Source organism: Ovis aries, chromosome 18 (assembly GCF_016772045.2).
Source record: "Ovis aries strain OAR_USU_Benz2616 breed Rambouillet chromosome 18, ARS-UI_Ramb_v3.0, whole genome shotgun sequence".
NCBI lineage: Eukaryota > Metazoa > Chordata > Mammalia > Artiodactyla > Bovidae > Ovis > Ovis aries.
Genome location: NC_056071.1, coordinates 66,270,665 through 66,284,642, shown reverse-complemented (window position 1 = coordinate 66,284,642; position 13,978 = coordinate 66,270,665). Strand labels below are relative to the sequence as shown.

Here is a 13,978-nt window from a genome sequence, read left to right as displayed (position 1 = left end):
GAGCTTTAAACTTACGTTGCAATATGTTAAAATTATGTTGAAACAGAGACCCTGGAACTTTTATTGCAAGCTAATATCCTAGAACTCCCCATATGAACCAAATAAGGAAATCAGTTCATTTCAGTTGCTCAGCCATGTCCAACTCTTTGAGACCTCCATGGACTGCAGCACGCCAGGCCTCCCTGTCCATCACCAACTCCTGGAGTTTACTGAAACTCATGTCCATTGAGTCAGTGATGCCATCCAACCATCTCATCCTCTGTCGTCCTCTTCTCCTGCCTTCAATCTTTCCCAGCATCAGGGTCTTTTCAAATGAGTCACTTTCACATCAGGGGGCCAAAGTATTGGAGTTTCAGCTTCAGCATCAGTCCTTCCAATGAATATTCAGGACTGATTTCCTTTAGGATGGACTGGTTGGATCTCCTTGCAGTCCAAGGGACTCTCAAGAGTCTTCTCCAACAGCACAGTTCAAAAGCATCAATTCTTCAGGGCTCAGCTTTCTCTTTATAATCCAATTCTCACATCCATACATGACTACTGGAAAAGTCATAGCTTTGACTAGATGGACCTTTGTTGGGAAAGTAATGTCTCTGCTTTTTAATATGCTGTCTAGGTTGGTCATAACTTTTCTTCCAAGGGAAAAGCGTCTTTGAATTTCATGCTGCAGTCACCATCTGCAGTGATTTTGGAGCCCAGGAAAATACCCCACTGTTACCCCAACTATTTGCTATGAAGTGATGGGACCGGATGCCACAATCTTAGTTTTCTGAATGATGAGTTTTAAGCCAACTTTTTCACTCTCCTCTATCACTGTCTTCAAGAGGCTCTTCAGTTCTTCACTTTCTGCCATAAGGGTGGTGCCATCTGCATATCTGAGGTTACTGATATTTCTACAGGCAATCTTGATTCTAGACTGTGCTTCCTCCAACCCAGAGTTCTCATGATGTACTCTGCATAGAAGTTAAATAAGCAGGGTGACAATATACAGCCTTGACGTACTCCTTTCCCAATTTGTACCCTGTCTGTTGTTCCATGTCCAGTTCTAACTGTTGCTTCCTGACCTGCATACAGATTTCTCAAGAGGCAGGTCAAGTGGTCTGGTATTCTCATCTCTTTAAGAATTTTCCAGAGCTTGTTGAATAAGGAAATATATTTCCTCAAAAGGCAAATGTTCAATCAATCTGAAGCCTCCATAAAAAAGAAAAACACGCTGTTAAGTTCTCTGTAATGCGTACTGTATTAACCTTCAAAGTGTTAAGAGCCTAACAGCATCTCCAAATGCTGCTCAGGCTGTCCTCTGAGGCTCTGCCACCTCCCCGCTCTGCCGCCAGACGCGAACAGCCAGGCCCTGAGTCACGGTGGGGGCTGCAGCATCTGCGAGTCTCCTCCACCGTCCTGTGAGCCCAGGAGGGCCGCTCTGACAGCTGGGGAAGCCCAGACTTCAGGGAGCGCCAGGCACGGCCAGAGAGCAAGCCCAGGTCCCTTTCTTGATGTATGTTCTCAGCACCCCACCCGCTTCCAGTACTTGACAGGTCCCTGCTCCGGCCTCCTGTTTCCTAAGGCTTTTTTAAAATATAGGAATGGAGCAAGGTTTTTTAAAATTACAAAAACAGCCCATGAATACACTGGTCAACAACTGAGACAGTCTGTGAGCACACAGGGTGGAGATGTGAGCCGCTCTCCGCTCCCGCGCTGGCCATCCAGGGCAAGCGGCAAGGCTCGGGGAGTCTGGAGCGCTGGAGGTGATGGGGAGAGCTCTTACACGGGAGGACAGGCCACAGTGCGGCAAGACGGCGCGTGCCAGAGCGCCTCCTGCTCAGGCTCTGAGTGCCTCCAAATACCTCACTGTCCAGAATTCTTAAAGAGGTATTCATCTTGGGTAAAAAAAAAAAAAAAATACACTGCATTACTCAAGTCCTCAAGAGTTTATATTGAAAAAAGAGCTCAGGCAGGAGCCTGGACAGATGTGGTGATGCATCCACCGAGTCAGAGCCCCCAGCCCTGCCCTACGTGGAGCTTTCTGACTGTGGCATCGCACCTGGCGTGTTGATTTCACATCTGTCTCCCCTACAAAGACCCCAGAGATGCCTTTATTCTAAAGATGTTTATCACACCATTACTACAAAACTAGAGAGAAACCAAATTCCAACATACAAAGGCATATTAAATTCCTTCAGGGTCAGAGCAGGTCAGAAACAAACCCAAATCCAAACAAGACAGGGAAAAGCTGGTAAAAGCCCCCATGTGTCCACTCAGCAGTGTCTGGTGCAATGCTCACAATGAATCTTTACAGAGACGCCGCCGCACTACGGAAACGCTTACGTGCACGGAGACCTTGAAGCAAAACGGAGCGTGTGCATAGCCCTGCGAGCCAACTCGACTCCAGTTTCTCTGAGTGAGTATATTCGTCCAGGTGACCACCGAGTAAATACACTGATAATGCTCGTTTTCCTCCCATACAGTATTTTTCTTTTTAAGTAGCATATGTTTTTATAGTAGGGAGAAAAGACATATATAATTATTATCATTATTTTTTAAAAGCCCTGTATACCTGAGACGTGACAGCAGATTCTAAGCAGCCCTCACAGGAGGAGGGCTGAGTCACGGCACAGGGCTACCTCCCCTGCACTCAGTGAGGCTGGTCAATGGACCTGTGTGTGGTCCAAGGAGAGGCGGACGGGGCACGAGCCACGGGCAGGAGCCCTCCTCCAGCACGTAGGCCTGCCTCAGTGTCTGGGGAGGCCGTCCGTCTCACCCACCAGAACGTGGGCTCCCAAAGGCCCAGCAGCATTCCTTCCTTGGGTTCCCCCCACCCCGCAACCCGACGAAGCCCCACAAGGCTGCCTCCTCGGCCATGCCCTCCTATTCCAACGCAAGCCCCCTGCTATTCCAACGCATGCCGTGCAAAGGGCGGGGTCTTGGGGCTGCCTGCTGTCTGGCTCGTCCTCACGCCACTCCAGGGGCTCCAGCTGCCTTCTCTGCTCACAGCCCGCAACGAGCGGGACCCACCAGCATCCACTGACGCCACTGCCAGGGAGCCTGGCATCGCCCCCGGGCCGCTGGCTACGGACACGCACCACCTTGAGCCTCTGCTCTCCCTCCCGAGTGCTTTCGCGGCACTGTCACCGGGGCGCCCGTAGGAGGCTGTGTGTCCGCTCAGTGTCTTTCTGAACAGGATCCAAGCGCAGCCCCACAAACCACCGTAAACACGGAAGCCAGGGGTCTTGCTGGCAGGCAGACCCCAGGGCGCGTTTCGATCAGAGCTCTGTCCCAAGAGAACACCCGCTTCTCCTGCTGGTTCAGGTCTCACCGCAGCCTGGGGTCCAGGCTGCAAGCACTCCCTACCTGAGCTCCATGACGGGGGCGAACAGCATGCTGAGGAGTGCAGGGAGGCCTGGGATGTGCGGCATCAGGGAGGTCTCCCGCAGCAGCATGGTGGACCCTGCGGACAGGCCCGGCGGGGGGCAGGCAGTCACCGCGGGCGCCACGCCTCCGCTGCCCGCGGCCACGCCCGCCCCATGCTCAGGCCTCCCGCCCTGCGTGCAGCTGTCCCACAGACGCCAGGCAGGGCAGAGCTCCCCGGTGCGGGTCCCCAGGCCCCCCAAGGGAAACCCACCGCCTAAGGCCCTGGCTTTGACCCTGTCCTGTTTGGTTACTCCTCCTCTCCTTCCTCCTCAGGCCAAGACCTGGGATTCACCCTCCTGTCCGGCCAAGATAACGGAAAGCATGGACGGCCAAGAAGTCCATCCCTGCGCCCCCGCGCAGGGAACAGGAAGGCTGGGACACTCCAGCTCACAAGCTCACACCCGCCGATGCACTCAGAAGAGAGTCCAAGAGCTGGGCCGCAGGCGTGAGGCTGCTCCCGACCTCAGGACAGACATCCTGCCCTGGAGTCTGGCAGGGAGCAGGGAGGGTGGCGTGGCCCCCCACTCACCGGTGGTGTTCACAGAGAGTGACGCGGCGACCAGCAGCCGCTGGTGTGCGTCCTCGGGGCTGTCGCTGATGATGACCGAGTTGATGCTTTCCTTCTCAATCCAGACGCACCTGAAAGGAGAGCTGCCAGGAGAGGCGGCCCCTCCACGAGGCAGCGCCTGACGCCAGACCAGGAGGAGCCACTTCAGAGACAGGCCGACTCGCAAACACAGCGCCCGACCGACTGCTGGGAGGCCGCGGCCCATCTCCATGGAGTCTCCTCGCCCTGCTGTCCCAGCCACGCCCGGACCCACGTGCTGCCCTGGCACAAACCTCCACCTCCAGCCAGACAGCCGCCCGCGCTGCCCACCTGCAGCGGCTGCTGCCTGCCTCCCGGCAGGCTGTCCCTGGACACCCGCCTGCGGGAAGCCCAGCCCGGCCCACCTGCCCCCTGCTCACAGCAGCCCAACATGGCCCCCTCCACGCCTGCTCCTCCCGAACCTTTGACTCTAATCACGGGCCAGGCTGTCGAGTCCACACTGAAAGCTCTCATGAGCTTTCTGCTCCTCCTGCGGTGGACACAGTCCACAGTGACCCGCCTGGAGCGCGGAGGGAACAGCCTCCGGAGTCTCTCCTCCGTGTGGGCCCGCACCCTCTCAAGTGCTCACTGGGCACCTGCAGACCCTGGGACTCTTGCTGCAAACCGGGGGCTGAGCTCTGCGTTTCTAACAGGCTCTTGAGGACACATCTGCTGCTAGTTCTGGAGGGGACTCTGGCAAACCAGGGTTTTCCCCTGCAGCACAAGCGACTGTTTAAGATGCACAAAATGAGGCTTCTCATGCTTCTCAGGAGGAACAGACTCGTGAGGCTTGGCGCCCCGCACCTCCCAGCAGTCCTCTGCTCTCACTCCCCGTCCTCAGGGGAGCACTCGCTCCAGATCCGGCCTGCACCCTCTGCTGCCAGGACCCTCCCACAGCCTTCGCCCTGCCAGCATGATGCTCCTGGTCTTCACTCCTCCGCACACTCCAGGTCTCAGACTTCTGAAACCCGATGGCCTTCCGAGTGTGGTCAGGGCGCTCTGAGACACCTCCAAGATGTTCCATGAGCCCATCAAGAGCCACACCAGCCCACCGTGAAGTCAGAGGTTTCCTCTGTCCTGCCGCTGTGCCCGCTGGATCCATAACGTGGGAGGCACACCACCTGTGAGGTGGTCACTAGTGCCCTCCCTAAACTCCTCCAGGACACAGCAGGCACGACAGACCTGCTGGACGAATGACGACGACGCTGAGAACAGAAATGACGAGGGCCCTGACGAAGCCCAGGCCTCAGCAGAACGGCTTTCACCTAAGAGAATGTGAGAACCTCAGGTCTGCAGCGAGCGCAGGCCAGAGGCCTTAGCAAAGGCAGCACGTTCCGAGAGGCTAGACATAGAAAAGCTTAGTTTCTGGTAAGCCCTGTGAACAGAGGAGCAGAGAAAGACGCTTCGTGGGAATCTTAATCATACCTGAACTTGGATATTCTGGTCAGACTATGACACTTCAGCTCGTAAGGGTTAAAAGGCCCGTGAAGTACTGCCTGTACACACAAAACATATTAGATGTTACCGGTAAGTAAAATGCCACTTCACTTTCATTTTAAAAATCCAAAAGTCAGCTCTCAGTTTAAAAGAAAGGAAAAAAGCTACATCTTAGTCATAAGGTCTTGAAGATCTAATGGGGGAAAAATGCCTTAAAAGAGGTATTCTCCTGGGATGCACCTGTTTCCATCAATGGTTTGCTAACCTTCATATTCTGCATATAAAATACATCTATACACACACACACATACAAGATTAAAAGGAAACACAGGCAGACACTTCTGTGAAAGGACCCTCTTCACTGCAACAGCAGGCCTGAGATCACACAGCCAACAGCCAGGGCGACAAGAGCAGAGCCCCTGACTGGGCCGAGGGGACATGTCCCAGCCAGCCCGCCCGCCAGACGCCTCCCTGGGACGAAGCTGAGCCCTGATGCTGGTTCTCCGGAGCCCACAGCTGTGCTCCCCTCCATCTGACGAGCAAGCACTGGTCACTGTGACTGGAAACGCAGCCTGCCACCCAACTGCCCAGCTTTGTTACAAAGCTCCCGTCTATCCTGCCTCCTCAGAACTGTCAGAGAGGCTGCCTCCCAGGCTTGAGTCCTCAGAAAGTCCGCCAAATATAATAAACATAATCCTCAGCTTTTAGGCTGTGTAATTTTTTTCACATGGCATTGCCTCTGGAAAGGTTGGCTTAAAAAAGAACCACTCAAAAAAAAAAAAAAAAAGAACTAGTCAAAAGCCCGTCTCTACAGTAAACTCTAGGTTTTTCTCACATTAATACAGGCTCCACAGTGAGAGAAGCAACAGCACTAAAAACCAAGCACAAAAAGCCGCCATGACTTCCAGCTGCAACTCAGCTTATAGCTGCAGAGTGACTCAGAGTTCCTAACTGCACTTTGGAATAACTCCTGTAAGTTACCTTGCAGTTCGGGTTACCCAGCTTATTGGAAGAAAAGCTCTCTAACAAAATCCGGATCAGGCGCTTTTCGTCATCTTTCACAGGAGACGCTGTGGACACGTCTGTCAGGCCTTCTACTGATTTGGAAAAGAGACCCTTGAGAACTTCGTGGCTTTGCTAAACAAAATAAGAAAAATCCATTTTGCTGAAAGGAAAACCAGTATTGAAAACATCTTATTCCAAATTAGTCAAAGCATCTCACAGGCACGACCTTGTCATCAGGGTGGATAATTAAGAGACCACTAAGACACCCTGATGGTGTCAGATCATTGAGACGCCAAAAGGCAATTTATCGATTCAAACAAAAGAAGACAGAGCTCACTGAAGGCTCAGCTCATTAGCCTTTACTAACTTTCTGCCAAAGTGAAAGTCACTCAGTCGTGTCTGACTCTGCAACCCTGGACATATACAGTCCATGGAATTCTCCAGGCCAGAAGACTGGAGTGGGTAGCCTTTCCCTTCTCCAGGGAATCTTCCCAACCCAGGGATCAAACCCAGGACACCAGCGTTGCAGGAGGATTCTTCACCAGCTGAGCCACCAGGGAAGCTTTCAGCCATCAGAGAACCGAAGAGTGACTCAGCGTTTTTGTGCAAAATGTCAGCTGCATCCTGGGACTGTGACCAGGACCCCCAGTGCGTTTTCTCAAGTGGAAGCACAAACCCAGCTGGCTCTATGGTGACGTTTTCCTGCTGGTTTGCCCCCTGCCCAACCCAGTACCTCATCCCCACCAGAAATTATAGAAGGAACCACCTTCAACATGAGCCTCAAAGTGGCATCTCAAACTTTCAGATCAAGAAAGGCAGCTTCAGAAATGGTTTTGAAATAAACAGATGAAAAACATTTTGAAATGTTTCAAATGCTTGAAACAAATATTTTATAAAGGAATTATAAAATTCATTAGCGAGATAAATCTTGGAATCCATTTTTTTAAAACTCCCCAAAGAGAGAACATTTTAACATCTAAGTTTCGTTCCAAGAAGAAAAAGAAAAAAAAAAAAAAAAAAAACACAGCTTCATAACCGGAAACCAACAGGAACAGTACCTGGCCACCAAATCACCTGGCCACCAAGATTTGGTCTCAAAGAAACTAGAAGACATTTAGGAAGGAACCACAGGTCTCAACACACTGATCGCTGTCCAGCTCTGCAGCGCTTGGGATCCTGAGAGCGGGAGAGGCCCCCTCTGCCTCACTCCCCACCCCGCCCACGGGCGCGCACACGCACACACGCACTCCATCCACGGGCAGCACGCACCTTGGACTCATAGGGCTCCTCGGCCGGCTCGGCGTAGCCCTGGCTGATGAGGATGCTCCGTACGCTGACCGTGTCCTGCAGCCCTGAGGGGAGGTAGGCGTCCACGTGCAGGACGCTGTGCACCATGGAAAAGACCCTCACCAGGAGGGTGCGGCCGCTGACCAGAGCGGAGAAGCGCCGGCCGGCCGCGGCGCTCCAGCGCTCGCCGCACACCAGGCACCTCGCCGACGGCCGCATCTTGCAGATCTTGAACTCCAGGGCCTGCAGGACGGACGGCAGGGCCTGACCCTCAGCCCAGACGCCACCCAAAGCAGGCCTGGGCGGGGTCTGCACCAGGGACCGTCCCGGGTCCTACTGGAAGCATGTCAGGGTGACCGAGGATGTCACAGGTAAAATCACACGGTTTCGTCAGTCAATGACAAAAAAGCTTAGAATGACTTTTACAAAGCACAGGTGGAAAAGCATTATAAACTTCACTAAGTTTGAAACCCTCCATGTACTTTTAACTTGCTCCAGAAGTACTATCAGCAAAAACATCTACAGCAATATATCTTGGGGAAGAAGCAGAAACCAGACTAGGGGAGTATAACATACTGAGTGCCTTCCTACTCTGGGTCTTGGCCCAACTGCACGCTGAGAGGCGAGCCCTGACCTCCAAGACCCCTCCAGCTTCACACGCTCAGGCCACAGGAGTGTGTCCCCCTCACCTGAAAGGGCAGCTCAAGGAACCGGCAGGGCATCTCCCTGAGGACGCCCAGCGCCACGCGCGCTCTGTTCCCGTAGTCCACAAAGAACACCTAGAGGAGGCGGGTGTGTGTCAGCGCAGGCCCGGCCAGGAGCCCAGACGCGGCCGCCCCAGCCCAGCCCGCTTCTCGGGACTCCCAGGACGGGGCGAGGCCTCAGGCCACTGAGGGAAGGCGCTTTCCGTCTGCACCACTTCTCTGATTGTAACTATTTTATATTTAGTTTCCACGTGAAAAGACAAAGGCTTTCTGTCAACTGTGTGACTCTGCCTCATTTCCGTCTGCGAGACTTATTACAGAGAAACATACCTCGGCAGAATTTCCAGAAACATAGAGGACCTGAGCTCTGAAGTAGCTTTCTTTATCACTGTCGGCAAAGGGAGCCAGGCAGACTTGGTCGGGGTGGGGGTGGACAGGCAGGGGCACCAGCGTGAGGCGGTTTATCTCGGCAGTCAGACTCTTCAGGAACTCCCAGCTCTTCTCATCGGTCCTATACCCCCAGAAGTGTCCCACTTCAACCACCTAGAGCGGAGGAGGAGACGGGCCCTGCAGAGGATCTCCATCTAGAGGGACAGGCGCGCCTGCTGCAGGCCTGACGTGCCCCCCCTCCCCGACCGCAGGTCACAAGCTATACCCCCTGGTCCCTAAGGTTCTCTAGGCTCTGAGTCGGTGCTCGTGAGAAAACGGGGGTCCCGGTCAAGCGAGGTGAGTGACTGTGACGCACGCCAGCACTGCAGGCTCTGGGGCCACGTGAGGTCAGGGCTATTCCATCTAACCAGCCCCCAGGACCCGCCGAGCCCCCAGAGCCCCCACGGGTTCTCTGGGCAAACCCCGGCCCCCAGCGTGGCGTGGGGCAGAGTGCGGACGGCCTCGCCTGCTGCTGCCCCCACACGGCCCAGGCTGCGCTGCTGCAGCCCTCCAGGCGGCAGGAGGCCAGGCTGCTATGGGGAGTCTCCCAGGGAAGGGGACCACGCATTTGCCAGGAAGCCTGCGGCATTTTAACTGAAATTTTATTTTGAAGAAGTAAAAACTACACTCCAGTGAATAATGCTGCCGATGCTGGCTTTGCTGATACAACTGAATTACAGAGGTAAACAGCACCACGCCAGTAACATTCCACCTGCACCTTACTGCTAAAACTGGTGCTTTTCAGCATTTCAAATGTACTGACATTTTAAAAATCAAACTTTGATTCTAGGATGAATATTTGTTTCTTTTTCTGTTACAGCCACGTTTCAATTCACCAAGTGAGAGTAAGTCAAGCTCACCTAGACCGACTCCAGGCGGCCTTTAACAATGCCCTTAGATGATGCTAGTGTGAGCTGTGAGGGCCCCTCACAGGGAGGTTTCTCCACAGTGAGACACAGGACCACACAGTCCATGGCTGGTCAAATCTGAGGATGAGAGGAGCCACGGACAGGGGGCCAACCTAAGTTATCCGAGGACTGACCCCTTGCTGCTCACAGGCCCAGTGTGGGTGACCAGGGTACACAGGCTGCCTGTGGCCACATCTCCACGTCCACTGCCCCGTGTGTTCAACGAGACGATTCTAGACAAAGACGACAGAAGAGCTCTAAGGCTGGGTCGCACCGCTCTCACCTCTGTGACTTCGACTTCGAGGAGGAGGTCTGTGATGGTCTGCGACTTGTCCAGCGTGCTAAAGGAGACGTGAGTGGGATCGACTGTCTGCTTCCGGAAGTCCACGCTCACCCTGTTAAACAGCACTCATCTTAAAAGGCAGCAGAGGTGTTACAAAGAACACGTGTATGCTTACATACGTGAAGTTATTATTTGGACCAGTCCACAGTTACTACAAGAACAGAAGATTTTAATGAAATACAGCTGGTGGTGACGAATCGCATCTCATCTCACACAAGAGACTCTGCCGGTGTCCTACGCTGCCCTGGGGCAGGGGGTGCACCCCGCAGGCACACACCACCCTCTACAAACGTATGCTAACGCTCAAGACCGCCATGGAATTCTGCTTCCAAGGATAGAAATTCTAAATCTGGGAACTGCAAGGTCTCCTGACTTGTGGGTTCGGAGGTGAGTGACCCTGACCTTTAGAAAACCACAAGAATCCACAGCTGTGTCGTGTCACTAGAAAGTCCACGCCTAGGTCATGAGGTCATGTCATTAGAAAACACATACATGGTTTCTTAAACACCCAGTTATCATTCACCCCTTAAAGCAGTAACACAGCAAATGCTAAAATGTGAGGAGATAAAACTCAAGTTTGGGAAAAGGCTTCCTTTCCTTCCTAGTAATTTTATTCTTCCGTAAAGAGGAAGGATGAGAGACCCTGAGCCGCCTCTGCCCCACCCGCAGACCCGTCTGTTAAGTAAGGTGCCTAGGCAGCCCGGCCGCGGGACAGGTGTGCTGCACACGGCCCCAGACTCAGCGCACCCAGCTGCCACCCTCAGAGCCAGGTCATCCCACACCAGCCACACTCTGGGCCACACCTCCCCTCCTCCCACTCCTCGGCTTCCGGTCGGTGCCTCGGGGGCTTACAAGATGACACAGGGCTGCAGCTCTGCGGGCTCACCCTAAAGCAGTCCCCATCAGCAGAGCCGCCAACTGCGGAGCAGCGCCCCGGGCCACGCAGAGCCCCTGCGCTGCCCACCAGGAGCTCCCAAGGGCACTGCCATTCGGTGCCGGGTCAGCCCCGCTGAGGGCAAGGAAGAGCCTCTTACACTTGAGAAAAGGAGTGACGGGAAGGAGCAAGACAGGGCTGGCACCAGGCTCGGTCCCCGGACTCGACTGAAAATGACACAGTGGTTCCGCCTACTCCCCCGGCAGCCTTGACGACAGGCGCCACAGCTGCCGCACAGAGGCAAGCGCTGAGGCTCGAGAGGTCGAGTGGTGTGTTCAGGCGCACGCAGCAGCCCCAGGCCAGTGCTGAGTGGGCACCTGAGCACAGCTAAGCAGTTGTTCTAAAGCGGTATTTGAGGGTGTGTAGGCAGCAGGACAGAGTCGTGCCCACTGGCCTCCTGAGCCTACCTCGTGTTCCGGAGCTTGGACACAGCCCCTCCTTGTACCTTGGCTTCAATCTCCTCTGCAGAGTGAACACTGAGTTCGAGGGATACTTTGAGCTGAGACATCTTGATGGCCATGTACACGGCAGGGAGCGTTTTAAACCTCTCTGTTGGATTGCGTGAAAACTCCACAAAGGCTCTGCTCCACAAATACAGATAAAAAGAAAGCTTATGAGGCGTCTGAAACAGAGGTAAGTGTATATTAATTTTTCTCAAGTTCAGATAAAAGATTTTCAGCTACACCTCTCCTCAGAACTACCTAGTAACTAACTTCTCATCACAGGATCAATCAAGAAGATGTATTCAAGAGGAAACTACTCACTTAAGAGCAATAAAAATTACAATGCTGCTGCTCTGCTCAGTTACTTCAGTTGTGTCCAACTCTATGCGATCCCATAGACGGCAGCCCACCAGGCTCCCCTGTCCCTGGGATTCTCCAGGCAAGAACACTGGAGTGGGTTGCCAGTTCCTTCTCCAATGCATGAAAGTGAAAAGTGAAAGTGAAGTCGCTCAGTCGCGTCCGACTCTTAGCGACCCCACAGACTGCAGCCTCCCAGGCTCCTCCGTCCATGGGATTTTCCAGGCAGGAGTACTGGAGTGGGGTGCCATTGATGACATACCATTAAATTAAAAGCCAGTATCATCCTCACGTATCATGCAGTATAATGTGAAATAAAAACCGACTTCATGTGGAATGTCCAGCTAAGAAATCTTAATTGTCATCATTGGAACAAAGTGATAGGTCTGTGTTTTTTCTATTTTATTGTAGAATAAAATGCAAAGAGAAAACCACACAGCTGAGCAGCTCAGTCATCTCTCTGGTGCCCCTCAAACACCCGGTTTATCACAGTGACGCTGAGGCATGGCCTCCACCCGCCCCGCTCTGCAGGTAAGAATCAAACGCGCAGTGTGGGTGCCCGCCAGGCACGCCCTGGTATAAACGGGAAAACCCTCTCGTTCACACTTGTTGGTGAATGTCAGAACCGCCCAGGTCAAACACCACACTCAGACACAGACTCGTGACCCTCCAGCTGCTGTCCTGGCGAGCGCAAGCCTGGGGGAGCCGGAGCCCTGGGGTGCTAAGAGCAGCCTACTCAGTCCTTCCACCCCAGCCTCCTCCCCACTGCCCTGTCCCACCTCAGCTCCATTTCCGGCCCCTCTGCTGACCCTCACCTGCCCGGGGCTCCCTTCACACATGTCCATTCCACTCCCACCAGCTGTCTCTAGAAGGCGCCAGGTCTCTTCTTACAGACCACTTCTTTCAAAGACTCTAGACCACCATGATTCTCCCCTTCCCTGAGCGTTCCCAACGCAAGAGGTGGAGCAAGCCGAGCCCGCGACATCCCTCCCCTGCCTCCCTGCCTCCTCCCGCTCCCTCCCCTCGTTGGCTCCCGCTCCCTGTCCCCCAGGTTCTAAATGAAGCAGACAAAGTCTCCTGGGGGCATCTCTGGCGGCCGGCCCACACGTGAAATCTCAGCCAGATACACTCCAGTGCAGAGCACCCCCCGAGCACCAGCCCACACCCCTCACGCTACTGAACACCTTGGGCATCAGACCCGGGACCACACAGCTCGGCTCCTTTAGGAGGAACTCGGCTGAGAGCAGACACACAGCTACATGAACCACAGCTGCGCTTCGAGAGCTGTCCACAGTGGCCCTCTGATGACCCCTTCTCCCACACACCCAGTTTCAAGAACCAGCCCCTGTTAAAATGAACACCTCACGGCTCTTTCGCAACTGCAGTGGATTACAAACGTACACTACTTACTTTGCACCATCAAACACGATGGACTTGACTTGGCCACACTGTCTGAAGAGAGACTGCAGTTGTTGGTGGTAGAGAAATCCGTAGGGAGGGATATGCTTCAGCTGCAAAACACGGCAGGCATTAGCAGGGGCAGACCCAGAGCCCCCGAGAGTCACCGCGTTCCCAGAGCAGGGCGCGCCGTCTCTAACCAGAGAGGTGGGCCCCGCAGCAGGACACTGAGGGATTAACGACTGCTGTGGGGAGTAATAACTCCGCTCTAATAATACACACTAAACAGAGGCTAGTTCTTCCACATGTTCAGTCGCTCAGTCGTGCCCGACTCTCTGTGACCCCTCAGACTACAGCACACCAGGCTTTCCTGGTCCTTCACACCTCCTCCCGGAGCTCGCTCAAACTCATGTCCGTCAAGCAGGTGATGCCATCCAACCTTCTCGTCCTCTGTTGTCCCCTTCTCCTCCTGACTTCAATCTCTGCCAGCATCAGGCTCTTTTCTAAGGAGTCAGTTCTTTGCATCAGGAGGCCAAAGTATTGGAGCTTCAGTTTCATCATCAATCCCTCTAATGAATATTCAGGGTTGATTTCCTTTACGATTGACTGGTTGGATCTCCTTGCAGTCCAAGGGACTCTCAAGAGTCTTCTCCAACACCACAGTTCAAAAGCATCAATACTCTGATGCTCAGCCTTCATTATGGTCCAACTCTCACATCCATACACGACTACTGTGAAAAAC

General features: G+C 53.8%; 1 protein-coding gene across 3 annotated transcripts in view; it reads right to left on the bottom strand.

The window, feature by feature from the left end:
• The window catches only part of TDRD9 (tudor domain containing 9), a 112,571-nt gene that overhangs the window by 28,635 nt on the left and 69,958 nt on the right, over positions 1 to 13,978 (bottom strand). For all 3 annotated transcript variants that reach the window (XM_042235592.2, XM_042235593.2, XM_042235594.2), the window contains exons 23-32: positions 13,249 to 13,349; positions 11,446 to 11,619; positions 10,045 to 10,156; positions 8,755 to 8,967; positions 8,410 to 8,499; positions 7,703 to 7,963; positions 6,410 to 6,565; positions 5,417 to 5,487; positions 3,935 to 4,044; positions 3,346 to 3,442 (exon numbers count right to left, since the gene is read on the bottom strand). In XM_042235592.2, coding sequence (XP_042091526.1) covers positions 3,346 to 3,442; positions 3,935 to 4,044; positions 5,417 to 5,487; positions 6,410 to 6,565; positions 7,703 to 7,963; positions 8,410 to 8,499; positions 8,755 to 8,967; positions 10,045 to 10,156; positions 11,446 to 11,619; positions 13,249 to 13,349 — 1,385 coding nt within the window. The remainder of the gene's footprint in view (positions 1 to 3,345; positions 3,443 to 3,934; positions 4,045 to 5,416; positions 5,488 to 6,409; positions 6,566 to 7,702; positions 7,964 to 8,409; positions 8,500 to 8,754; positions 8,968 to 10,044; positions 10,157 to 11,445; positions 11,620 to 13,248; positions 13,350 to 13,978) is intronic.